This window comes from Lygodium microphyllum, chromosome 1, assembly GCF_053477565.2.
Source record: "Lygodium microphyllum isolate KBCC chromosome 1, Lygodium_microphyllum_v1.1.10, whole genome shotgun sequence".
NCBI classification, from domain to species: Eukaryota; Viridiplantae; Streptophyta; class Polypodiopsida; order Schizaeales; family Lygodiaceae; genus Lygodium; species Lygodium microphyllum.
In genome coordinates, this window is record NC_141135.1 from 96025026 (window position 1) to 96051170 (window position 26145).

At 40.1% G+C, this 26145-nt stretch overlaps 1 protein-coding gene and 1 non-coding gene across 5 annotated transcripts in view; both read left to right on the top strand.

The window, feature by feature from the left end:
• Positions 1-23898, top strand: part of LOC148041432 (putative glycosyltransferase) — a 154899-nt gene extending 131001 nt beyond the window's left edge. For 3 of the 4 annotated variants that reach the window (XM_087679373.1, XM_087679382.1, XM_087679390.1), the window contains exons 7-16: positions 13955-14054; positions 14125-14619; positions 14787-14909; positions 15071-15154; positions 21167-21555; positions 21772-22023; positions 22107-22188; positions 22387-22570; positions 22669-22852; positions 23234-23897. In XM_087679373.1, coding sequence (XP_087535499.1) covers positions 13955-14054; positions 14125-14619; positions 14787-14909; positions 15071-15154; positions 21167-21555; positions 21772-22023; positions 22107-22188; positions 22387-22570; positions 22669-22852; positions 23234-23360 — 2020 coding nt within the window. In that variant the 3' untranslated portion in view covers positions 23361-23897. Of the gene's footprint in view, positions 1-13954; positions 14055-14124; positions 14620-14786; positions 14910-15070; positions 15155-21166; positions 21556-21771; positions 22024-22106; positions 22189-22386; positions 22571-22668; positions 22853-23233 lie in introns of all 4 variants that reach the window. The other variant, XM_087679371.1, reaches the window with a different exon arrangement.
• On the top strand, positions 16319-16416 carry LOC148041433 (U6 spliceosomal RNA). Its single transcript, XR_015692637.1, has one exon. It is a non-coding gene; the product is annotated as a U6 spliceosomal RNA (small nuclear RNA).
• Positions 23899-26145: the final 2247 nt, after the last annotated feature.

Consider the following 26145-nt stretch of genomic DNA (forward strand, 5'->3'; position numbering starts at 1 on the left):
ATTAGGTGACAACATTTTGGAGATAGTAGTAGGTGACTACATTAAATGCAAGTTGGAGCAAGTAGTAGGCAAATTTTAGGGTTTTCTTGCAAAGAAAATTGGATTTCTCTCTCATCTTGGCTTTCTCTCACCTTCACTAGTACTTTCTCAAAAGATCTTAGCATTTATCAGCCATTTGGAGCAAATCTCAGCCATATCTGGTGAACAACAAGAGGGTTTCTATTGTAAACCCTAAATTTTTGTAGAAACTAGGGTTTGCCAGCCACCTTGGGACCTGTGCCAATAGGAGAAGGCATCATACACTGAATTCTGCACATGAAATTTTTGTAATTGTCAGGGAATTCAGGTGTCAGCCCATTCATTGCAAATTGGGGCAGCATTTGGCCAATTTGTAGTTCCAATTATGCAAGTCCTGGGTGAAAAGTCAATGGGCAAATGGCTTGAATTTCTTGCGGATTGTTATTACAACAAGGGGCTTTTGAAACAGCAAAGGAAATTGAGAATCTCAACTTGTACTCATTCCACTAGCAATCAAAGTTAAAGAAATACTGAAAGGGACGCCAGTTTTGAGGCCAATAGAGTGTCCAATATCCAAGATTATCAAGATAAATTGTGCATTTCAATTTATCTTTATTTTTTTATTGCTGTAATTAAGTGCTTAATCAAGAAATTACCACCCTCTCCGAGAAGGAAGGTTGGTTACAGCATTTAAAGGCATTTTGATGCCAGTCTGCCAACATTTAATGATGGTTGAGCAACTGCTATTTATGGCATATTTATTGCCTATATATTCTATGCTTCTCCTTCGCAATTTGTGTATTCATCCTTCAAGGTCCTATTGGAGAGAGGAGCCAATGCCAATACCCATGCAACCAATGACTCACTATTGTGCGCGACTCTCTCATGTCTTGGTATATGGATTCTATTTCCCATGCATTCATCTGAGTTCTCTTATTTTTCAATGTTTTTTTTTCTCTCTATCTTGTGTTTAACAATCTATTTCAATATACGTAAACGCTTTCATTGCTGCATCCACTTTTCACAGATAAATGCTTAGGAACACTTGGATGACAAATTGGACCAGCCAATTTAATTATTGGCTAATATAGTTAATTTTCTAAGCAAGTATTAACAATTAAATTAGTTTTCAAAATTAATATTCTGAAAATTAGTTCAATTAGGCTGAAAATTAAACTAGTTTTTAGAGCTAATATTCTGAAAATCAATTCAAAAGGGTGCCACTCAACAAAACTTGCCCATGCAAGGATGCAAGGGAAATGTTTTAGAGGCAAATACTCCATATAGTGTTAGTCATTAGGAAAATTGTAGTTAGTAATGCATGCATGAATGAAAATGTATCTTGGTATGGCTGGTAATATGCAAATTTCCATCCAGAGTCACATTGCAATGGTCCAAATTGTGCAAACAAGAATGTTTCCTAGTGCATTTGGTGCTCTTAGCATGTCAGGTACACATAAGAGACTGGTCAACTAGACGCAATGTTGCATATTAGTTAAGTTGGAATCAGAGCAATGTGAAACTATAAAGCATCGCAATGCTTAAGGGGAAGAAAGGCCTACAGTCTAGTGGGGATTTGAGGCAAGTAAAGTTAGAGGTAAAGTTTCCATATGTTTCTTGGTAAAGCTTCAGCATTGTTTGACAAATAGATACAAAGTGGATGGAAGAGAATGACTTGGCAAACCATCCTCAGTTGTTGCAGCTTTTCCTAAATGCCTTTTAGTTAGAGCTAACTTTAGTTCAGGCTCAGACAAGTTCAACAAAGCATGGGTTCCCAGAGTATTGTCTGATGCTCAAGGGGAAGGTAGCACTTCCACTTTGCCAGTTGTGGACAACTCTTGTATGTAGTGGATCTCAAATGTATTCAGCGTGCATCCAAGGTACTGTGCTGATAGTATGTCTGCCATGAGGTCACTACTCAGTGTACTAGTCACTATGAGATGTATGTAGATAAGTATGAATTTCACCTGGGCACTAAAACTATACTTTTGCGTCAATTTATGATCAGTTGGGCATTAGTTTTTGCCTCAGTTTTCAGATCAAATTCTGATCAGTTTTTTATCAGTTTGAGAACTGTTTATGGTCACTTTTGGGATCAGTTTTGCATTGATTAGTGACCAATTTCTGCGATCAGTTTATGATCAATTGATACTCAATTTTCAATGGTTTACAACTGGTTCCATGGACAGCAACATGTACTAAAGGCCATTGACAATTTCAGCCATGGTTGATGCTGAGAATATACTTTACTATGGTTCTGAAGTGAGAATAGTTGAGAAACATGAGTTGTGGACATAGTTGTCAAGTACAAAAGGTAGGGTACAGTACGGTACAATAAAATACAGTACGAAATGGTACCTTAAGATTTGATAAGGTACGGTAGGATATTAGTACAAAAAAAAACCTTGATTATTTTGGCCTAAAGATAATAGAATAGATATTTCAAGTCTAAATAGCAATGCTATGAGAGTATGTAAGATGAATACTTGAGGGTAAATTGCCAAAATCTAATGTTGCATGCGTAATATATGCTACTGGTACCTACAACTTACAACTACATAGATGGAAGTAGATACATCATACATGAATGATCTTTTTTTTTTTTAAATGTGTGGGCTTGAGAGAGAGAAGGTTGAGAAAAATTGTTTAAATCTCATGGGAGAATCATATTAATATAAGGAGCATTTAGCTCATCCCAAGGTGCAGTTCGAATAGAAAAAGATATATCCATTAAGGTGGTACCTTATGGTGCTATTACATAAGGTACGGTACCTTAAGTATGGTACAGTATGAAACCTTTCGTACGTGGTACTAGTGCAACTATAGTTGAGAGAGAGAGAGAGAGAGAGAGAGAGAGAGAGAGGCTTGAGAGAAAAAGAGGGTGTGAGAAGCTTGAGAGAGAGAGAGAGAGAGAGAGAGAGAGAGACTTGGGAGAGAGAAATAAGAAAGAAAGAAGAAAAAAAAAGAAATAAGAAAGAAAAAAATAAAGTTGTAGACTAGAATGAGAGTGGCCAAAAAGAGCCTATGTTTTGGTACTAAATCGTATGGATACATACCATACTATACTATACAGATCGTACTGTACGAATCAGTTCGTACTACATACGAAGACAACCTTGGTTATGGATGCATCCAATGGGTTTCTAGCAACAATTTTGGATTATATTTCAGATTTATATCATATTTATGTTGGTTGGAAATTCTCAGCAAGGTTTGGGGCATGTGGCATGGTTGGACAACAATGGCTAATGTTGTGACTATGATGCCTTATGGAACTTTCAATGCAGTATGCTTTTCCTTTGGCATAATGTAGTGCAATTGAGGATGATTGCAAGGATTTCAAGGGGAAGGCTTGTCATAGGGACATGAAATTTTGAGAATGCTCTACTCTTGCTAATAACATTTGATTAAGTTATTAATCAAATGTGTTGTTGGGATGTAAAGGTCCTTTATTCACCTCCGTGCATTTTACACATGTATTGTTATGTTGTATATGTGAATGCACCCTTACGGGCCCTAAGTATAAATACATTTTATTCTTTGTGTACCAACACATTGTTGGTATACCCAAATCAGTTCGTCACTCTTACTCTTACTCTCACTCACTTGCTCACTTCCTCTGTTGCAAATCTTCACGCTTCCGCTACCCGCGCACTCCAACAACTAGTATCAGAGCTTCGGTTAAGGTACTCGCGCTCCTCGGAGTCCGGGTGAGACATCTCCAGTGTTTCGCTCGCGCGAAATCAACAGGTCGTTTTTTGACCAGGCGACAGCAGATTCAGTCAGGTGACAGGTCGTTTTTGACCTGGCAGGCAGGGACAGGTCGTTTTTTGACCTAGCGGCAGCAAGACAGGTCGTTTTTGACAAGCGACAGCAGATTCAGTCAGGCAACAGGTCGTTTTTGACCTGGCAGGCAAGGACAGGTCGTTTTTGACAGGCGACAGTAGATTCAGTCAGGCGACAGGTCGTTTTTGACCTGGCAGGCAGGGACAGGTTTTTTTTTTATCAGGCAGCAGCAAGACAGGTCTTTTTCATCAGGCGGCAATAGGATAGGTCGTGTTTGATCAGGCGACAGCAGGCGACAGGCTGGCGACAGTTTCCAGGTCACGACAGCAGGCGGCTGGTCAATGGCAGCAGATTCATCACCTTTTTCAGGCATTTTTCCTTCATTTTTTTAAATTTCCTGCAAGCAGCCCCTTATTGACGGGGGTTCGCGCATGGAAGCACAGTTTTCAGATTTGTGCAAATTTGAGCCTGGAAATTTGGGGCTTTTCCTAGATTTGATGTTGTTTATGCTTGACAGTGACATCTATGTCAGAAATTGCAGACATTGTGCGCATTGACCTCAATTAAATTGGGGATTTTTCCAAATTTGTTGAAATTTTGCTCATCCGAGTAAATTTTCTTGGCATTGGACCAAGAAAAATTGGGGCTTTTCATGTATTGATGTAATTTTGCTCAGCTGAGTCAGTTTGGCTGACATTTACGCACATTTGGACCTGGAAATTTGGGATTTTATGCAGAATTTGATAAATTTCTGCATTATTTGCTTGTGCAGTGGCTGGTTTATGTAAAAACCGCAGAGGATTATTGCTGGTTATGCAAGAACAGCAGTGTATTTGCTGATTTAGCTTGTGCTCTTGCAGTTCAATGCATTTACACTTATACTTGTGATAAAAATGGCTGCAACTTCTTCCAGTTCTGACATTAAAAGTTTGATGGAAATCAAGCGATTTGATGGTCAAGCCTTTGATCTTTGGAAAGATCGTATGCAGGGCATACTGTTCTTAAAGGATTGTGAGGATGCTTTGCAAAAGGATAAACCCGCACAAATGTCTGAGGCGGATTGGGCCAAAGTCAATAAAAAGGCTGTGGCTTATATAAAGATGGGTGTCATTGATGACATTTTGACAGACATTAAGGGTTTAGACACTGGTCATGCAATATGGGAGAAGTTGAAAATTATCTATGAGATCACCACACCTATTAATCAGATGCATTTAATGCGCAAGTTGGTGAATATGCAGCTGGATGAGTCCAAGCCTGCAGCTGAGCACTTGAGTGCATTTACTGGCATTTTAAATCAACTTAAGGATGCAAGTTTGGATTTTGATGATAAGTTGAGGGCGATCTTTTTGATCATGACATTGCCTAACTCTTGGGAGACTTTGGTTGTTTCTCTCAGTAATAACCCCAATCTCACATATGATGGTGTGAGGGGTTCGATCTTGAATGAAGAAATTAGACGTAAGTCTAGTGGAGAAGACAGCAACTCAGCTTATAATGTTAGAGGCAGGGCTGAAAAGAAAAATGCAAATGCTGGACAGAGAAGCAAGAGCAAGAGCAAAGGAAAAGAAAAGAGTGATGTTACATGCTATTAGTGTGGTCGGAAGGGCCACAAGAAGCCTGATTGCAGGTATTACAAGAAGGAACAAGAGAGAAAGAAGAATGCAGGAGACAAAAAGAAGAAAGAGGAAAAGACAGATGCATCTGAGGCAGGCAAAGGCAAGGAAAAGGCCAATGTGGCCTCCAGTGTTGTCATAGAGGAGCTCTCGGATGCAGAGGCTGATGTATTATGTGCAGTGGATTATGATGCCCTTGTATGTCACATGCAGGATATGCAGATCACCAAGGCTGATGTGATTGATGTACTTTTGTCAGTTGATGATGGTGTCACTCAGACTTGGATTGTAGACTCTGGTGCCTCTTTCCATGTGATTCCATGCTTGGAGTGCTTTGCTACTTTTGATGCAGGCTGTTATAGCAAGGTTTACCTTGGAAATAATCATGCTTGCAGCATTGATGGGATTGGCACCATACACTTATCTTTGGATAATGGGCAAGAACTTGTGTTGAAAGATGTCAGATATGTGCCTGGCATCAAGAAGAGTTTACTATCTGTTGGACAGCTTGGCTTGCATGGTTACACCACACTGTTTGGTGGTGGTTTGTGGAAATTAAAAAGGGGTTCCATGCTGATTGCTAAAGGAACCAAGAAGGGCACTTTGTATTGTCTGCACTGTAAAGCTTTGAATGGCAAGTTTCTTGCAGTTGCTGAAATTGGTTGTCATTTGGAGTTATGGCATAAGAGATTAGGCCATATGAGCCAGAAAGGACTTGATGTCCTTACCTCTTTGAAGAGGGTTGATGGAAAAGACTCTAAACTTGATTTTTGTAATCACTGTCAGTTTGGAAAGCAAATGAAAATTTCCTTTTACTCTAGTGTCTCCCGTAAGTCAAATGTCTTGGACTTAGTGCATTCTGATGTATGTAGCATGCCTTTGAAATCGTTGGGTGGTGCTGCATACTTTGCCTCTTTTATTGATGATTGTTCCAGGAAGATTTGGGTTTATTTGTTGAAAAAGAAAAGTGAAGTGTTTGCTGTTTTTAAAACTTTTCATGCATTCGTGACCACTCAGACAGGTAGAAAGTTGAAATGCTTGAGAATGGATAATGGGGGTGAGTCCACATCTAATGAATTTAAGTCCTTTTGTGACTTGCATGGGATCAAGAGGGAGCTTACAGCCCCTTACAGCCCTTCTTTAAATGGTGTGGTTGAAAGATACAATAGGACCCTATGTGAGAGAGTGCGGTGCATGCTGTCCATTGCTAATCTCCCTCATGAATTTTGAGGAGAGGCACTTAAAACCGCGGTTCACATTTGCAACCGCTCTCCAAACAGGTCCTTAAATAATGGCATCCCTGAGGAGGTTTGGTCTGGCAAACCGGCCTCATATGACCATTTACGAATATTTGGCTGTGATGCTTTTGTGCATGTTAGAGATGAGCTGAGGAATAAACTTGGCCCGAAATCCACCAAAGGCATTTTCATGGGCTATGGTGATGAGGGTGAATTTGGCTATAGAGTGTGGCTACCTCAGTCCAAGAAAATTGTTCGCACCCGTAATGTTGTGTTTAATGAGGCAAAGTTGCTGAAAAGTACTTTAGCCTCTGATGAAGACATGAAAAAGGTCAAATTTCAGAATTCGCAGCCACCTATTACTTCAAATGATAAGCCTCATGGTGCTGTACCACAGGCTGAAACTGATGATCAGCCGGTTATCTTTGAGCCAGATGATGATGGACAGCAAATAGAAGCACAGGAAGGTCATGGACAGCAAGATAGACTTGCTGATTATGAAAATACAAGTGCTGGAAATGAAAATGAAGGTGCTGTACAGCATGAACAGCATGCTGAAAATGGCTTACAGCAGCCAATAAATGCTGAAAATAACGTGCCTCCAGATGTAGATCCGATTCCTGAGAATGTAGATCATTGGGTACGCAGGTCTACACGCCTAAGAAGGCAGTCACATAAGTATGACCTCTCTTTGCATTATGTGATGCTTACTGATGAGGGTGAGCCTTTGACATATAAAGAGGCTAAGTCATGCAAATTCAGCAATAAGTGGGAGCTAGCTATGCAGGAAGAGATTAAATCTCTGTATGCTAATGATACTTGGGATCTTGTGTCGTTGCCCAAAGGAAGAAAGCCTCTTCCAAACAAATGGGTTTACAAAGTAAAGACAGTTGATGGGAAACCAAAGTACAAGGCAAGATTGGTTGCCAAAGGGTATGCACAGAAGGAAGGGATTGACTTCCAGGAGGTCTTCTCACCTGTCGTGAAGATGACCACACTACGTGTGCTTTTTGCTCTCACTGCTGTATTGGATTTAGAGCTGTACCAAATGGATGTGAAAACAGCTTTTCTGCATGGTGACATTAATGAGGAGATCTACATGAAACAGTCCGAGGGTTTTGTAGTTCCTGGAAAAGAGCAGTTGGTGTGTAAACTAAAATGTAGCTTATATGGGCTGAAACAAGCACCACGGCAGTGGTACAAAAATTTTGACACTTTTATGCTCTCTCATGGGTTTACACGCAGCCATGCAGATCATTGTTTGTATATGAAAAAGGATACAGATGGTAGCCCTATCATACTTGTTTTATATGTGGATGATATGTTGCTAGCTAGGAAGAGAAAGACTAGCTTGGATGCCCTCAAAGATCAGCTGAAATCAGCTTTTTCCATGAAAGATTTGGAAAATGCAGAGCATATATTGGGCATGAGGATTCGTAGGGATAGAACGCAGAAATTGCTGTTCTTATCTCAAGAAAAGTGCATTGAAAAGGTACTAGACAGATTTAACATGGCTGAAGCTAAGCCTCTCGGAGTACCCTTACCTCCATACCTTAAGCTTAGTAAAGCCAACAGCCCAAAAGATGACATGGAAGCCAATGCTATGAAGGGAGTCCCTTATGCATCAGCTTGTGGCTCTCTTATGTATGCTATGGTGGCTACTCGTCCAGACATTGCTCATGCAGTGGGAGTTGTTAGCAGATTTATGTCAAATCTTGGCAAACCACATTGGGAGGCTGTCAAGTGTATTCTTAGATATCTGAAGGGTACACAAATAAAGTGTATTTGCTATGGGCAGGGTGCACTTAATTTGCAGGGTTATTGTGATGCAGACATGGCAGGTGACTTAGACACTCGCAGGTCCACTAGCGGGTATGTCTTTACAATTGCTGGAGGGGCCGTCTCTTGGTGCTCCAGGTTGCAGAACATCGTAGCACTGAGTACTACTGAAGCTGAATGCATATCAGCTACTGAAGCTTCTAAGGAAGCTATATGGTTGAGCAGACTCGCAGAGGATCTTGGCATATCTATGAGTATTCCAGTGTTGGGATGTGATAGCCAGAGTGCTGTGTATCTGGCTAAGAATGCCATATATCATTCACGCACAAAGCATATTGATGTGCGATATCACTTTATCAGACAGATTCTGGAAGATGATTTAATCACATTGACCAAGATCAAAACACAGGACAACCCTGCAGATGTTCTCACTAAAAGTCTAGGCAAGGCTCAGCATAAGCATTGCATACGACTAGTGGGAGTTGATACGACTAGTGGGAGTTGGTTAAAGGTTCACTCCGGACCTTTAAGTGGGAGCTTGTTGGGATGTAAAGGTCCTTTATTCACCTCCGTGTATTTTATACGTGTATTGTTATGTTGTACATGTGAATGCATCCTTACGGGCCCTAAGTATAAATACATTTTATTCTTTGTGTACCAACACATTATTGGTACATCCAAATCAATTCGTCACTCTTACTCTTACTCTCACTCACCTGCTCACTTCCTCTACTGCAAATCTTCATGCTTCCGCTACCCGTGCACTCCAACATGTGTAAGGTCTTTTAGCACATATGATACACATGGTAGTTATTTCATGGTAACAAGCCAAGGATCCAGAGGACATATCCGATGTCAAAGGTAAAAGTTATAATAAGTTATGTTTGATAGGTACTAGGTGATACTTGGTGACAGATTTGGGCCTAAACCAACTTACTGGCCACTAATATCAATGGTAACATTAGAGACTAGGCATTAATAAATTAATTACCTGTCTAAGGATCAATAATTACTCAGGAATACTTGGAATACAAATCAGCCGAGCCAATTTAATTATTGCCTGGTGAACTTAATTTTATGAGTACTAGAATAATTATTGTATTATTTTTTATAATTCATATTCTAAAAACTAATTTAATAAGCTAGATAATATTGAAAATTTGGATTAAAAGGCTGTCAATTGGCAAAACTTACCTAGGCAAGTGGGAAAACGTTTTTAGGGGTTGATGGAAGTCTATTCCAACCATTGTGAGAGAAAAAAAGACTGTTAGACAGCAAGAATATACTGTTGATGTAATTTGCAACCACCATGGATCAATCCTGCAGCAAGTGACAACAATTTGGAGCCCTCCAAGAGCAAGCTACAATAGCCTAAGGTCCTTCTGGTGCAAGTGACAACATACAAGAGGGGGCAACAATCTTTCTGGTGGTCATAAGCTGTAGGTGACAGCTTCCATGGATGTTAAGCAGGATAGCAATAGTTTTTTAACATTTCAAGTGATAAATCTCTAAATTTTCTCTCTCTGCAACATTCTCTCTCATTCCCCGATCATCTCTCAAGTTATCTCAATGTTTTCCAACAATTTGAGCCATCAGAGGGAGAGATTTTAGTCAATCTTTGTTGAGATGCCAGTGGGTGTCAATTTTCAAAGGCAAAAGTTGTCATAAGTTATATGGTGGGCGGATACTAGGTGGTGTCTGGTGTCAAATCTTGGCCTAGAAGATTTTATGAGCCATTAATGTTAGTGATGATATTAGAAACTAGGCATTAATTAATAAATTAATGCTAGTTCAAGGGCTAGTAATGTTAGCACGTATGTCAGCTCATGTGTAAGTATCTGCATGCCAGAGATATTTCAGGCTTTTTTATGGTGCATTATTTGTGGCATTTTGATGCCTGTCAACCAACACAAGATCTATGTTCTTGTTGATGTTTTTCTACTGATTACAAGTATGTTTTACCTCTTTTGATCATGTGACTTGCTGCTGATTGATTCTAGCATGTCTATTGTCCACTGCGCACATTTTCTGCACAACAATCTGCATTTTCAGCTTGCCTCAGCATCCTGCCCTGTTCTCATCAGTTTGCTGCATTTATTGCTTAATTCAGCCAGTGTTTTGGTTTTCTGACCTTGATTGCTGGCTGGGCGATTGTGTTTACAGGTCATTTTTGCTGTTTCTGGCATTTTTTGTTGTATTTTTAACGTTTTGCTAGAGTCACTCCTTATTATCACATAAAGGCTGCATTCTTAGGCACTATATACAATGGTACCCAACAAGTTCATGATTTAGAAATTAAAATTGGCGATTATGTTGAGTGCATAAATTTCTTGGTTGTGCCTTTGCAAGCTAGTGACATTATTTTAGGATTGCCTTGGTGTCACAAATATAATCCCGATATAGATTATTCCACACATTCCATGAAAATTCATTCTAAGGGAAAACAAATCATATTACATGAAACACACACATTTGATAATTTTTCATTGTTTAGTCACACACATGCTAAACATGCATTGAGAAAATATAACAAGATTTCCTCTTCTTGCCTTTGCTACTCTCCTTTGGGGAGTTCAAAAAGCACATAAACAAAGGATTATTTGTCAAATTCACAAATATTTATGTTGTTGTCCTCAGCTTATTCTTAAATTGGTCATCAAATTCCTCTTCCTCTTACTGGTCATCATCTTCAAGAGACATTTTTGCCCATGCTAAGTGCGTTGTCCAAGATTAGGCATTGCATTTCCCTTTAAACTTTGTGAATTTTTTAGATTGAGAGGCATCATCCCCACTCAATCCCATCTCACTATCTGAAGACGTGCTTGCTGTAGCACTCAACTACAACAAATTTTACAAAACTCAATCACTAGCTTGCACACAAGTGCCTCAAGCCCACCTACTCAAAGTTGATGGTATCATGGCAATGAAACCATGAAACAAGTCTTCCTTCTCAGCAAGGATGGTAAATAACCTGATATAGCATTAATTACAGTAAGTAAAAAATTCACATAAACTAAAAATGCAAATGTTAGCAATTAATCTTGGACATTAGATACCCAATTGGTCAAAAAACTGGCAGCCCTTGTTGTATTTCCTTAATTTCTATTGCTAAAGGTTGAAGTACACTAAGATCTAGGCGGATCTCCTTCAATCTTCAATACATCTTGCTATTTGTAGTATCTAGCAAGCCTTGAAACCAAATTGTCCGTTCTTTTAATTCGGAATTGGCCGTCAATTTTGCTCCTTGGATGACAAATTTTGTCCCAAACTTAACTTGGCTAGCTTGTCTCTTGAATTTCTATGAAGTCCCCAAATTTCAATTTCTGAATCTCAAGTACTAGGCCCTAATTTTTTAGGGAAGCTATGAATTGGCTAAGAGAATAGAGAGGAATCTGGAGAGAGAAATTTCAGAGTTTCATCACCAAAATTGACTGAAATTTAACGTTGCCCTACTGTGAATGGCTGATTGAGTACAGGCCACCAAAACTAGAGCCCCACATGCAGTCACCTGCCCTTGCGGGCTGCAAAATTGTTGTCACCTGCCTATAGACAGCCTACAAGGGCTATCACCTGCCTCCAAGGGCCTCCTTGTCAGCTAGCAACAACTCTTTGACATTCTCCAATGGCTAGCCTATTCACCAATGGCTAGAAAATTGCAACAACAGCTCTTTCGTTCTCTCCTAAGCTCCACAATGTTGGAATGAGGCTTCTTTAACCTCTAATAGCCTTTCACTCACTTACATGGGCAAGCTTTTTCAAGTGGCAGCCTTCTAGATGCATTTTTCGTTAATTTTCAGCCTAGTTAAATTAATCTTCAAAATATCAATTCTGAAAATTAATATAATTATTAATTCTTGCTCAGAAAATTAACTATACTAGCCAGCAATTAAATTGGCTAGGCCAATTTGTCATCCAAGTATTCGTAAGTATTTATTAACCCTTGAACTAGCATTAGTGTTTTAATTAATGCTTAGTTCCTAATGTCACCACTAATATTAATGGCTAATAAAATCTTCTAGGCCAAGATTTGACACCGTGCACCACCTAATACCCGACTAATATAACTTATTACAACTTTTGTCTTTGAAAATTGGCATCCACTAACATCTCAAAGTCCTTGCCATGTCATTGCAAAATAACTAACTTGCACATCACATGTGCACCTTCCATTTGCATATTGGATTAACATCAATGAAATGCTAAGCAAAGCATCAAAATTTCACCTCCTCATGACAAGGTTTACTTTCATAGCACTCAGTAGGGTGCTTATGAGAGCTTCCTATATCATGTCATGCGCAGAGTGCATTGGTGGTTGGTCATCTGCTAGTTAGCAGACCAGAGAAAGCGCCTCCAAGGCACTTTGTCTATGATGTCCAGCTGCATTGGGATTATACTTGATCTATGAGAGAGCATTGGCTGTGGGAAAGTGGGAGCTGCATTGGGATCCCCCATGGAAGAACAAGGATTGGCCACTTCCTCATGAATTGGGTTTTTTCCCTTTTCTTTTTCCTTACTATGAGTTCACTTGTCTTGAGTCTCCTAGCCTTGTTGGTCTTGTGTCCACTTGGGGGAGGGGAGAATTGAAGAGGAAAGGGTGGAAGCTATTGAGAGGACTTGGAAAGGGCAGCTAGAGGTGAAGGGGTGAAGGCCATGGAGGAGGGGACAAGATGGCAGTGCTGGGAGATGTTGGCAGGGCTTGGGATTCACACATAGGAGCAGTGGTGATAGGATGGAGCTGCAATGGAGATCGGTGCTGTTGGATGGGGGGCAGGCTGATGGAGAGATGCATGTAGGTGGGAGATAATGCACGTGTGGCAGATAGGATAGCTGTGAGCTGGTGTTAGCAGTGATGGGTGGGAGTGGAAGGGTGGACCTGGCAGGCAGGCAGCAGGGGAGAGGCTGGTGGTGGCATAGTCACAGGAAAGGGTGGGCCGTTTCCTAGCCCTTTTACTCGGAAACTCTGTTTCCTATGAATTTATTTTGCCATTTTCATTTCACTCATTTCGTTGATGTTTGGCCCAAGTATCATCCACATGGCAGAGATTACTTATAAAAAACGAAAGGAGGTGAAGAGAGTTTTGGAGAGCAATCTGCAAAGGAGGAATATGTTGAATATAGGCTACCTGCAGAAAATTCTCTAGTTGGGAACAGTAAGCAGTTCATGTCTGTGAACTCTTCATGGAGTTAAAGGATACAGAGATATTCACTCCAAAGATTACCTCTTATTTGGTTTGTTCAAAACTGCACAAGTTGCATTCGCAAGTCAACACAAACTCTGGTGCTCTTTTTGTAAGGTGCATCCTAAATAAACATACTTGCAGTATCAGTAGGCAGAACTGGGCTTTGTATGAGCATCTTGCATATGTCAGCATGTTGAACTTCTTGTGGAGATCATTTACAACAAATGCCATTTTAGTACTCAGATATACTGGTCTGTGGATGACAGCACCTTATGTATGATTTTATTTCTTCTTTGCCTTTATATATTTGAGGCTTGAAAACACTACCTTTTGGCAGATGGGCTTTATATCCACCTGGTAGAGTTCCTCCTGCTGTAGTCGTACATGCAGACGAGGAAGATGGGGATGTTGATGTTGATGGCCCTTCGTCTCTGCAAGTAAGTTTTGGTTTGAACTTCTGCACTGCACTGTTTCAGTATGAACTAAACTGTTGCACTTTTTTTGCAGTGGTGGCTAGATGTGTATCCTATGTTAAAGGCTGAAGATAAGCCACTGGAATGCATTCAAGTCCCTGGAGAAACTATATTTGTTCCTAGTGGGTGGTGGCATTGTGTCCTCAACCTGGAGGACTCAGTGGCTGTCACTCAGAATTTCGTTAATTCACAGAATCTGGAGTTCGTATGTCTTGACCTAACCCCTGGATATCGCCAAAAATCTGTTGCTCGAGCAGGCAGACTGGCTTTGGAACAGCATGCAATAGAGGCATCTTGTGTGCAGTCTGTAGTCGATTTGCCCGTGACAAACTCCAGGAAGACTCTTTTGGACTGCAAACATCTTAGTTGGGAGTTCTCTGTGGACTTTTTGGCTTCCTGCATGGAAGACAGATCAGACTATTTACTTTTTACCACCCAGAGTGGAAGCTACATACAGTCTCAAGTGTTACGCAAATGGTTACAGAGGTTGTGGTTTGAAAAGCCGGATTTGCGTGATAAGATTTGGAAGGTAAATATGTACCCATACTGGGGTTCTCTTCTTGTATGAGGTAGGCTGTTCTAATAGTTTGCTTTAGCAGTTACTATATTCTGCTAAGTTCTAACCACTGGATCCATTCTCTAGGACATACTAAACTAATCTATTCCACATTGTGTATGTTTTCTGCATGGACAAAGGGTGCCTGCATTGCATTTGATGCAGAAACATGGATGGACAGGGTTGTGTCAATATGCAAAACCCATGGGCTTCCTGCTCCTACAGAAGATGAGCAGTTACCTGTTGGAAATGGAAGCAATCCCGTAAGACTGCTCCTAACATAAGATCACATCCATCTGTACTTTACATTAACTTAGGGTTGCACTTGAACTTAGTTAAAAATGTAAACTATCATGCAAATTCTTCTTCATTCATGCGATTTTGAAATTGGCCACTGATTAATACTAAAACCTCCTACTCGCAGGTTTTTCTTGTTCAGGGTTATGCTATAAAATTATGTGTTGATGAAAATGATGCAGAGAAGTGCATTGATGGACTAGCTTCAGAGGTATGTTTGTAAAAGAATATGGTGTAAAATCTTTGATCTGTTTTGATCACTTCCCTCATGACAATGGGTGCATATGTTTTCTTCCTTTCAAAGTCGAAAACTGTGTGGAAGAAAAATAAGTCTTTGACTAGATTCCTCTTATATCTCTACTCATATTGCCACTTTAAAGGGCCCTATGGTAGATAATTAGCGAGAAGATGGAAAGTATGTTTGTTAGCTAGCTCTAATCTTGAGAAAAATTCTCTCCTAACATTTGCATGAGTGATTAAAGCGTACATACTATGACAGATTATTAGCTGTGTTCATAATCATTGAACTCTCTTTGACACAATAGTTTTCTTGCCAATGATATCTGCTCTTCTTGATAGTCAGGTTTCAAGAGGTGTTCTTTCATCTATATGTCTGGGTGTTTATATATCACACACATTTGGCTGAATTTTTGTTGATTTTTGCTTGGACAAGATATTCATGTTTGTGGTCAAATTATCTTACTCAGAGTCATAAAATGGCTGTCTATCAATCTCTACATGGTCATCTTGGGGACTCCTACAGAGACATTTTCTCAAATCTTGAGAAAAACTCTCCTAACATTTGCATGAGAGTGATTAGAGTGTACATACTATGATAGCTTATTAGTTGTGTTCATAATCATTCAACTTTCTTTGACACAATGGTTTTCTTGCCAATGATATCTGCTCTTCTTGATAGTCAGGCTTCAAGGGGTGTTCTTTTGTTTATATGTCTGGGTGTCTATATATCATACACACTTGGCTGAATTTTCGTTGCTTTTTGCTTGGACAAGATATTCATGTTTGTGGTCAAATTATCTTAATCAGAGTCATAAAATGGCTGTCTATCAATCTCTACATGGTCATCTTGGGGACTCCTATAGAGATTGTTGATTGTTAGCGTATACATAACATACAACAACAGATTGTGAGTGGAACTAGCAGCTGCAGTTCTCTTTCTTCCCATTTGTGTTAGTCTGAAGTAGAAGATGGGGATGAAGCTTTGTCAAATGAAGACATTACAACTAATTTAGCTCCCTGAAATGTCAATTTCAACTGATATTTCAGAGATTTTAAAGCCAATACTAAAGGGGAAAAGAGTGTTTCTCAAGAATTTGAGAGTTCAGTGGCTGGTAATGTCAAAATTTTCAAAATTTTGAGAAATTTCAGACTTCACAAAATTGGAATGATAGAGAGAAGATCAGCATGGCCCCTGCACAAATATGGCACAGACAAATTGAATTTTTTGTTTTTGGAGGGAGGGGGGAAGAGAGAGATGCAGTCTGAAATTTGAGGCAAACAAAAACAGCACAGGTAAAAGATGAGAGAGGGGAAAAACAGTAAGAAAAGGCTTACTCTTAAACTTCGGGGCAGTTGATATCAAGGCTGAAGAAATTGACCTGTTGCAGAATCCACGAGCAGGTTTCCATGTTTTGGGGCAGGGAGAAGGCAGGCAACAGCAAGACGACACCGTCCTAGGAAAAATCATCAAGTGGTTTTTATGGTTTTAGCCAGGCGACAGCCTTTTTGGCAAAATTGCGATGCTTACTGTTTTTTCCAAACCCTTTCTGTTTCCCAAAAGTATGTCAAGTATGAAATAGAATTTCATGCTCCTATTTTCATATGTTTTTCAGGCGTCACCAATCAAACATGTCTGATAAAAACTTTGTACATTCTAGTCAACGACCCAAGCTGAAATCCTTGATTGAGTGTGTGCAGCATCATAATTCCCATTTAGTCCCATAAATTATTTTATGGTTTACATGCATCCCCTACTTAGGAAGATATGGTGAGATTGCAGACTGATGATGATCATGGTTATAGACCCGCACTCTATTTTTCATATGTTTACGTTCTCCTTGGTTTGAGACAAGCACGTTCTGATCAGATTGCCCATGCTCATTTGGTATTTTATGCTTTTGACCAAGCATTAGGTCATCCCAATTTCTTTCGTTTCTTTACCATGACTTTTTTTTTGGGGGGGGCAGGGGGGTGGGTGTGGGAGAAAGAAATATATATATATATATATATATATATATATATATATTAACGTCTACGTAAGGCCAATGTGGCCTATGAGACAAAATCCAGAGTACATCCATGTCTAATGTCATCTCATCAGTAAGGGTAAAGATAACATTACAAATAAGTGGGTGGCCTATGAAACAATACTGAAAATAACTATACGATGGGACTATACTAGGGTTGAACCATGTGTAGTGTTGTTCCATCGATAGAAAAGAAAAGGAAAGGAAAGGAGAACCAGATCTAATAGAACCATGTACAAAAGTGTGGTGGAACTATGGGCTGTAGCTGATCTCAAGATCTGCACATGATCTCAGCTATGATGCGGTCCCTAGCTGCTTCACTGATATGCCTGGTAGTGAGTCTTCAGTGTCTCATGATAATGGCTCTAATCCAACTGTGGTGTGGCCTCCTCGGACGTGGTCCTGGTCGACAGGGTCGTAGTGCTCGATGAAGGGAAATGGCTCTATCCAATGTGACTCCATGGTGTGGCCTGTAAGGTGTCTGGCGGGGTGGCTCTGTCTTTGCTAGGTTGGTAGTGTCAATAGGGTCAGCTCTGTAGAAGAAGTCTGTCACTGCTCTGTGTGTGTCCCTCTGGATGAGCTGGCCTCCTGTCTCGCAATAGCGCAGTTCGGTGCCTCTCGAGCTCCAGGAGGAAAAGACCTAGGCATCTCTAGTCCTCGTACTCCATGACGTGATGAAGGGGTCCAAATCCATCACGGAAGAGGCAGTGGTACCGACCTTATATGTCATAATATATTGTTCATCTGCATATGTAGTGCTCCTCTATCTCAAGCTCTCGACTACAAAGTTGGCAAGTCCTATCCTTTACTAGGGTATTTGTCAATCTGCCTGTCTCCATCTGAAGCCTATGTGAGGAGGTGCGAATCTGTCCGATAGCAACCCATACACTATGGGAGAGATAAGTGTCCATATATGTTGGCCGAATAGTGAAACCATCATCAGAGAGACCAGAAATGAATCCTGTAGAACTCCATCCTCGATCCTAGAGGGAGTGGTGGATGGATCCATGTCCTTGCTATCTCAGTCCTCAAGATATTAGCTCTAATCACCTGGTGCAGCTCTAATCGGCTAAGAGAAAGTGTAGGGCAATCAAGGCTATAATCCAAAGGTGGAAGACAGTTAATATCCAAACCATGTAGGCTCATCCAAATAGCCATCTATGAAAACCAACAGTTCTTCTCGTCTCCTACTGCTAGTTGTCTAGATGAGGTTAGTGCCAATCTAGAGTATCTATGGCATGGAAGTTCCCATAGTCTGTGCCAGAAGGTCACTGCCCTGAAGAGTGCCTCCGTAACTATAGGTGTTTCCCCTAGCTTTGCTCTGACAATGGGATGTGGGGTGGAGGGCTTACTCCTAATCATGCGTGCTATCATCATGATCAATGGCCTTTCCACGCTATCTCAACCATCATAATAATCCCTCTCTACTCCAATTTGATCAATGAGTGGGCTAAGACGCTTGTGGTACAAGCTGCAACCCCATACCTCTGCTCCATAGGTGTGACTAGGGTGTCAAACAACCAGAGTTTGGTGCGGGGCTCCTAGAACTGTATGTGAGCACATTGACTCTTGAGTGCTCCTAGTGCTGTGTATCCACGTGCTAGACGTGCCTTTGATGCCCCTCTCAACGAAAAACGTGGGCCAGAGAAGGCGACTCCCAGATAGACATATTCCCTCACATGTTCTAGTAAGTCTCCCCCAAATGTGAACTGGTACATAGATCTAGTCACCCATGCTGCTGAAGTATTGAAAACCATGCTTTTGGTCTTCCCAAGGTTCACTGTGAGGTCTTTATCTCTACAGAAGATGTGCAAAGCATCTAGATGGCACTGTAATCCCTCCGGTGAATCTGAAATGAGAACAATATCATCTGCATACAGTAATATCGGTATCAGCACCCCTGCCAGGCTCGCTCCAGCTCCTCCTCCTCAGCCTATGTAATTAGACACTTCATCTATGTATAGACCAAACAATGTGGGTGAAGTGGACATCCTTGTTTCACTCCTGTGGTACTGTCAATCCTCTCTGATAGCCCCCTAGGTGCTCGTACATGACCTATCACTGCCTCATATAATGCATAGACACCCCATCGCATATCCTCTGGTACTCCAATGTCCTGCAATCTCTGCAGACGTGAGGGAGGGGAAGAGAGAAAGTCTTGGTATGTGACGTGACCTTAAGGCAGACCTGTGATGACTTGCAGAAGGCCCGATTGATTAGCTGCATACAAACGATCTGACGACAACTTGCACACTTAAGTATAGGAGGCTATGGCAGGACCCAACAGGTGTGTAGGCATGTTAGACAAGTAGGGCTGCAATTGAACCCAGCAGCTGTATGGTGAGACAAGCAAGTGTAATTTTCTGAATCAATATGCTGATTGTCTCTTGGACAAGAGTGCGATAGAAAGATAAGAGTCAGGCAAATTGACGTGGTTGATGGTAGACTTGAACAGAATCTGAAGAGGAAGAGATGGTGCCATGTATGGATTTGGAGCAAGTAGTTAAACATAGCCTCAGATGAGATCTTATACTCAAGCTGCTAGTCAATTGGATGACTGACAGGAGTTGGATTCGGATATTTGCTGGAATTTGCAAATACTCTGCTTGTAGAGTATGTGGAGCATAACCAACAAAATCTTCCGGACTTTGATGAAGATGATGTTCTTGATACGCATGTAGACACTAGTGTTACACTCTTTTTCCTCTTTCCATAAACAAGGTGTTATTTTGCTTTTCACTGCTAAAATCCCCATGCTGCATTGGATTCGCCAGTGGCTGCAAGTCATTTTGCAAGAGTATTGTGTGGAGGCAATCTTTGTGGGTCCTCTAGGTGTTTATGAAGTCATGTTCAAATCATCTCATAACCATGACATGCTCTTGAGCAAGCTTCCTTTGTTCTTTGATAGCAGTTGGTCCATTTTGTTCCTTGGCAGCCTATGGCTGATTTTTAACAATTGCTTAAGTAAGAATGTCCCATTTGGGTGGAGGTTAGTTGTGTATGCTTTGGGAGACAATAGGAATGTGGCCTAATTGGTTGTGCATTAATTCTACAGGCATGTATCCTGTGAGATTTTGACTCAAATGGGGAGCATTTGCTGGCCATTGCCTCTCTTGTGGAAAACTAGGTTATTTTATAGTTGAATGTTCTAATAAGCACGAGGGCTGAACTGAATTGAGTAATGGTTCTAGCATGCAACATGGTGGTTTTGGCTTGGTTTTAAGCATGGATGCTCTCTCTATTTAGCAGGGAAAGGCAAACAACCAATTTTTCCATCATTTGATATTGAACCTGGTTGGATAGATATACATGACAAAAAAGTGAAAAGCCATGATGTTGCACAATGTGCAGGAACTCCCATGGGTCCTCAAGATGCCTTTTGCACTTACATATGTCAGAAGGAGCCACATTCCCCTTTGCCTACATTTCAGCCTTTATCCCCATGGTTGGACTAGGCTTTTTGTGTGCCCAGATGATTTCCAGAAATGATCATCAAATCAGGTTTATCATAAGGTGGTTGAGGATGAGAGATGGGTGACACAGAAAGCAAGTAAAGTTTGTTCTACTTGAGATAGTAAAGCTAAGTGGTGTGACGAGTTGCTTTAATTGTGGATGTCAAAGCTTTACCAAGGGAAAGTTTTTATATGGAGCCTTCTTATCAAGGGTCTCCCCACAGGGAATATGTTTTGCAGCCGCAAGATCTCCAATGGTAGATGTGTCTTCTGTACTACATGTGACATTGTGATCAGACTCTTATTCATCCTTTTATTCCTTGCCTAGTTGCTAGACCGATTTGGGGTTTCATCATGGGAGTAAGGAGGTCCTTTGTAACTATTTCAATTGATTAATTCAAATATGTGTGTGTGTGTGTGTGTGTGTGTGTGTGTGTGTGTGTGTGTGAGAGAGAGAGAGAGAGAGAGAGAGAGAGATTAATTAAGCCTTTGCCATTTTTACAGCTTCAATTTTATTCCATACTATCAGAGACTGGATCAGAAATGAAACATATAGTTCCACAAGTGGTCACCAGTGGTGTTTTGTATACCAAAAATAGAGTTCACACTGCGGTCCCATGGAATGGGAAGGATGAACTTCAAGATCTCTCACAGAGAGAGAGTGAAAGGAGGCAGGATAATGTTCATTATCCACTCAAGTTTTATAGGACAAGATGGACCCAAGCAATGATGAATCCTTTATATGTGAATGATGATGAAAGCGATGATAATGATAAGAGTGATAGTGACCATGAAGATGATGAGCCTGATGAAGACAACGTGGACTCTAGCAAATGCTCTATATACCCTTACCTTGTCACAGCTAGGTGTAAAGGGGAGGACTTCACTTGTGTGTAAGTTGGTCTCAACTCTCATACAGGGGGAGACTTGGAAGTCTAGCATTATATAATGAAACAAGATACTGAATGAAGTTCTTCAAACAGATCTTCTGTTATCAGTCTCACTTGCAATAGTCATGACACATCTTTCTATTGACTAAATTAAAACATTAGTTTCACTTGAGTGACGCAAGGTTTTAAAATTTATCTGCTTCCAAACTTATTCAATAGGCGTTCAAGACTCAAAGACCAGCAGATACAGGAGTTTGCCAGTTCACTCGGCAAAATCATTACAGATCTGCACACGTTACCTCTGCCTCCAATGCCACAGAACAGCCCTTCGTGTAGAAAACCAGGATGCTTAAATGAGAACAGTAATGCTGTGGATAGGGATTGGATTTGTAAAGTTCCAGGAGAGTGGGAATATTTTGTCAGTCTGATGCGAAAGCAGCAACACTCTGTGAAAGACAGGTTGAAGACATGGTAATACTGTTGATTCAGTTGGTAGCGATCTCTTTTTTCAAATACTCTTTGAAAGAATGTAATTTCCTAATGCACATGTGCAGGGGCTCTGTTCCAATTCACCTGCTATCTCAAGTGGAAGACTATCTTCCGGCTGATCCTGTATTGTTAGCAGGAGTATACAGAGTGAGATTTTTGTTTTTGTAGCTCTGGTTTGCTTGAACTTTGTTGTCAGCAAGAAAAAGTTGTGACACCCTTGGTTAGGTGTAGTGTCAACGAATGAGGTCATCCCAATTTGCAAAATGCTTGTTGGATGTTTTTGTTACTAGACTTGCATATTAATATGACCAACAGAAATGTTATTGAAACTGTATGTGATTGCAGGTAGCAGATGGTGGTGTAGCACAAATGAGACCACCTGTCTGGCTTCACATGGATGTAAATGAAGAAAACATTCTTCTTGTTCTTGATTCACCAAGAACAGACGACTGCGGTGACAAAGATAAGAATGACCTTGCTGAAGCCATCAAAGCATGCTACATTCTAGATTTTGGAGATCTTGCCCTTGGTGAGATGCAATGTGCTCATTTCTTTTGGACATGGTTGGGCAAATTGAAGAGTACCATGCCATGTGTTAAATCCATTGATTCTGGTCGTTCCACGCAGGTGACCCTTTGTATGAACTGGTGACAATTTATCTGGATGTTTTCAGAGGCAGTCCAATCCCATTCAAGTCCTTCCTAGAGAACTACAAATTACTATTGTCACGTGGCTCTATTGAACCGTTGGAAACTTCAAGGCTTTTGGATTGCAAAAGAAGGGGCAACTACGGCCTTCCCTATCAAGCAATGTATGATAATTCAGTGCAACCATGGCTGATTTTGAGAACCTAAATGGAAAAGTTACTAGTACCACTGAACAATCAGATACTTAAAGAGAAAATGCACTGATGACGAGCAGCATGCAAAGCCTTCATCTCTTCTTGTCAAAGCACTATTTACACTGTGTGGGACCAATGTACCTGCTTCATGCAACGTGTGCAGGCCGACTGGGTGCTGATATGAGAGCCCAGTTTGGGGTTGAGGGGCAGGCACATGTGGGTCCCACCCAGTACAAATGTGGCTGGAAGTTCTTTTGGAATCAGTTCAGCATGAATTTGGTGAACGCTTATCTTCCACAGTTAGTGAGCTTTAACTCTCTCTGTGTTTTTGTTTTTTTCATTTTTGGCTAGGTGTTATTCCCTGTTGCATCTAGAAAATGCCATTGGTGCCATCTTCAGTATCTGGAAAGATTTGAAGGAGGCAAGAACTTGGGAGGAAGTGGAGCAGAGGGTGTGGGGTGTTCTGAATGGAACCTGAGAAAGAAGAGCGTCAATATCTGCATGTGTGAGAACTGTACATTTGTGCTTCAAAACATGCAAGATCATCTAAAACATGCAGAGGGCTGTTTTCCTGCTCAGAACCACATGATACACTGGATCTTTAAGATGGCATGTCTGTGATAAAAGCCTGAGAAGCCGAATGGAGCTGTACAGAGACCTGTTGTGGGTTTACTGAGCCGATGGATAACCATGATAATTCATTTTATCGATCCTCAGAACTCAGAAATGCAATGGCTGTCATGGAACACATTTTCCAATGCCTAGAATTTACGTTGGGCAATTTTCAATTATTGACTTATAATAACTCAAATTATGTGAGAAGAATTTACATTTGAGTAATCAAGACATCCGTATGGTCTACCACTTATTATTCGAGCTCGAGAATGAAAGCAGTATCGCATCTGCTCTTTATTGGGCCTTTTTGTACTCTGCTATTAGCTTAGGAACTTTCGTAAGGTGTCATGAATAGATTTTTCTTTTCTCAGGAAAAAAATATATATTGCAATTTTCTTTTCTGTGAAAAAACAAAGGGTGTTGAAGTTGCAAATTTGCAACACTAAAGGTAGTTTAAGGCCCATTAAGTTAAAAGGGATAGAGTAGAAAAAGCTAATCATAGTTTTGAATAATATTGTAAAAGCTTGAATCAGGAACTGATATTTCTACTTTTTAATCATGTCTTAAAATCAAGTCACTTGTCATGTTTATCGAATCTCTACAAAATCAAACATCTTTTTTGTGTATTTTGTTATTTAGCTTTAATAATGAGATCTTACAGCTTTAGTATTGGATAATGAGATTTTTAACTATGATGCAATGACTTATTGATATTGAATTTGTTATTGTAACATATCTATTTAACGAATTTCAATGGTATGTGTATTTTTAGTCCATTGTTGCTTGCAACTTCCTTGGAACAATTGAACATCTGTAACCTTGGAAGTGCTTGAGCTTACCTCTCAAGAAAGCTCCACCTTAACCCCACAAGGATTAGCCTAAAACGGGGCCTAAATTAATACAATGGTCTCTTAATAGCATTATCTAGGGTTTGCTTTGAGGTGATTGCTTTGCTATCATCCCTCAAATTGAAGCAGACCATTGGTGCACTTGGTTCAAAGAGAGAGAAACAAGAGGGAGTATTACACTCAACTACTCATTGGCATCTCTTAGCCAAACAAGAAGTCTTTATGGAGAGGCCTCTTGTGTCGATGTGGTCCTAGTGTCCAACATGACTAACATTGGGGCATAGGGGGAAAGAGGAGGGTGTGATGAGGGAAGGGGAAGGTGTTTAATGTGCACATGCAAGGGTTAACGTGTGTTGAATAGGTTATTTCTTAGAATCTACCAATAGTTCAAACGTTCATTTTAATATGATAAGTACACTTGTGCGAATGAGACACTCTTAGTTCAAGAATTGAAGGGCTTTTTTCCAAAAGATTCGAGTATAACTAACTTATCTTTTTGTTTCAATTTCATCATGCAGTAGAGAGGGGGGAGGAGGGGAGGAGGGGGGGAGGAAGGAAGAGGGGTCTAGTGCACATATCTAAGGATTAACCTATGTTTGATATATTATTTCTTAGGCGTCACAAATAGTACAAATATTCCTTTTAGTACGACAAGCAGTATGATAAGTATACATGTGCTGATGAGACATTTTAGTTCAAGAATTGAAGGGCTTTCTTCTTCAAAATATCCAAGTATAACTAAGTTCTCCTTTTGTTTCAATTTCATCTAGATTTGCTTTTCTATACAATAATAAAATTCTCATTAAATATCTTGCTATGTAATTTTCTAGCAAAAGGATTAATGTTTTTTCTAATCCTTGCTAACTTGAGAGATCAATCTTTTCCTATTAGTTAATTTTATGGGATGATTAGGATAGTATCTAACCATAGTCCCTAATTATTTTAACTTCTTTGAGTTTCTATCGCATAAAAATTCCTTTCAAAAGACAAAAGTTAATTTTGATCTACAACAAATTTTTATTATCAATATTTTCATCATCGTAGTATAAATATCTAATTATCTAGAAAGTTCTAAATATGGACTAGGTACCATCGGGGGTTATTCCTATTGGAATTTTCTCTTAAGCAACGAAGTTTTTTAGTCCATCTACTTGACTCTCAAGGTGTCCACAAGGATCCAAGGGTATCATGTAGTTGTGTCTTAATTCATTATCATCTTCTAACCCAATATTTTTATTTTTTGTGTTGAAAATATATTTTCAAAATACATGGAAGACACTTTGTGATGGGGACATTACTTATATTCACTTCTCGTCCAGTCCCAATGTTCCTTTGCTTAAGGGCCATCTTTTACATGCCAATCGTCTTAGCATGTTTCTTGTCTCACTTCTCCTTTCAGCCTTTAAGAACCTTCTAAAGCTTGCATGTCCTTGAATTAAGGCTTGACTAAATACAAGAATAAGATCCAAGGTATAGAGTTTAAGTTGGATAAGAAGAAAGTCTTGGCTTTTTGGGAGTAGCTTTGCTAGTAAAGTAAAGAGAAGGTATGATATAGATTGGAGGCTTTTATGAAGTTTTTGGTGAATTAAGGATAGAAGTAGAAAAAGTGTCAAGGATAGAGGCAATAATTTGTAGGAATGGAGAGGGGATTGGTATAGATAGTTGAGGTTGATTTGGAGAGTAGACAGATGGAGCGAGAAGAGTAACTTGTAGAGGGCAAGGCAATTCACAAAGAGGAGAACGAGATAAAGTTGCTTGATGCTTGAATCCCAGACATGTCCCTCTTCTTCTCTCTCTCTC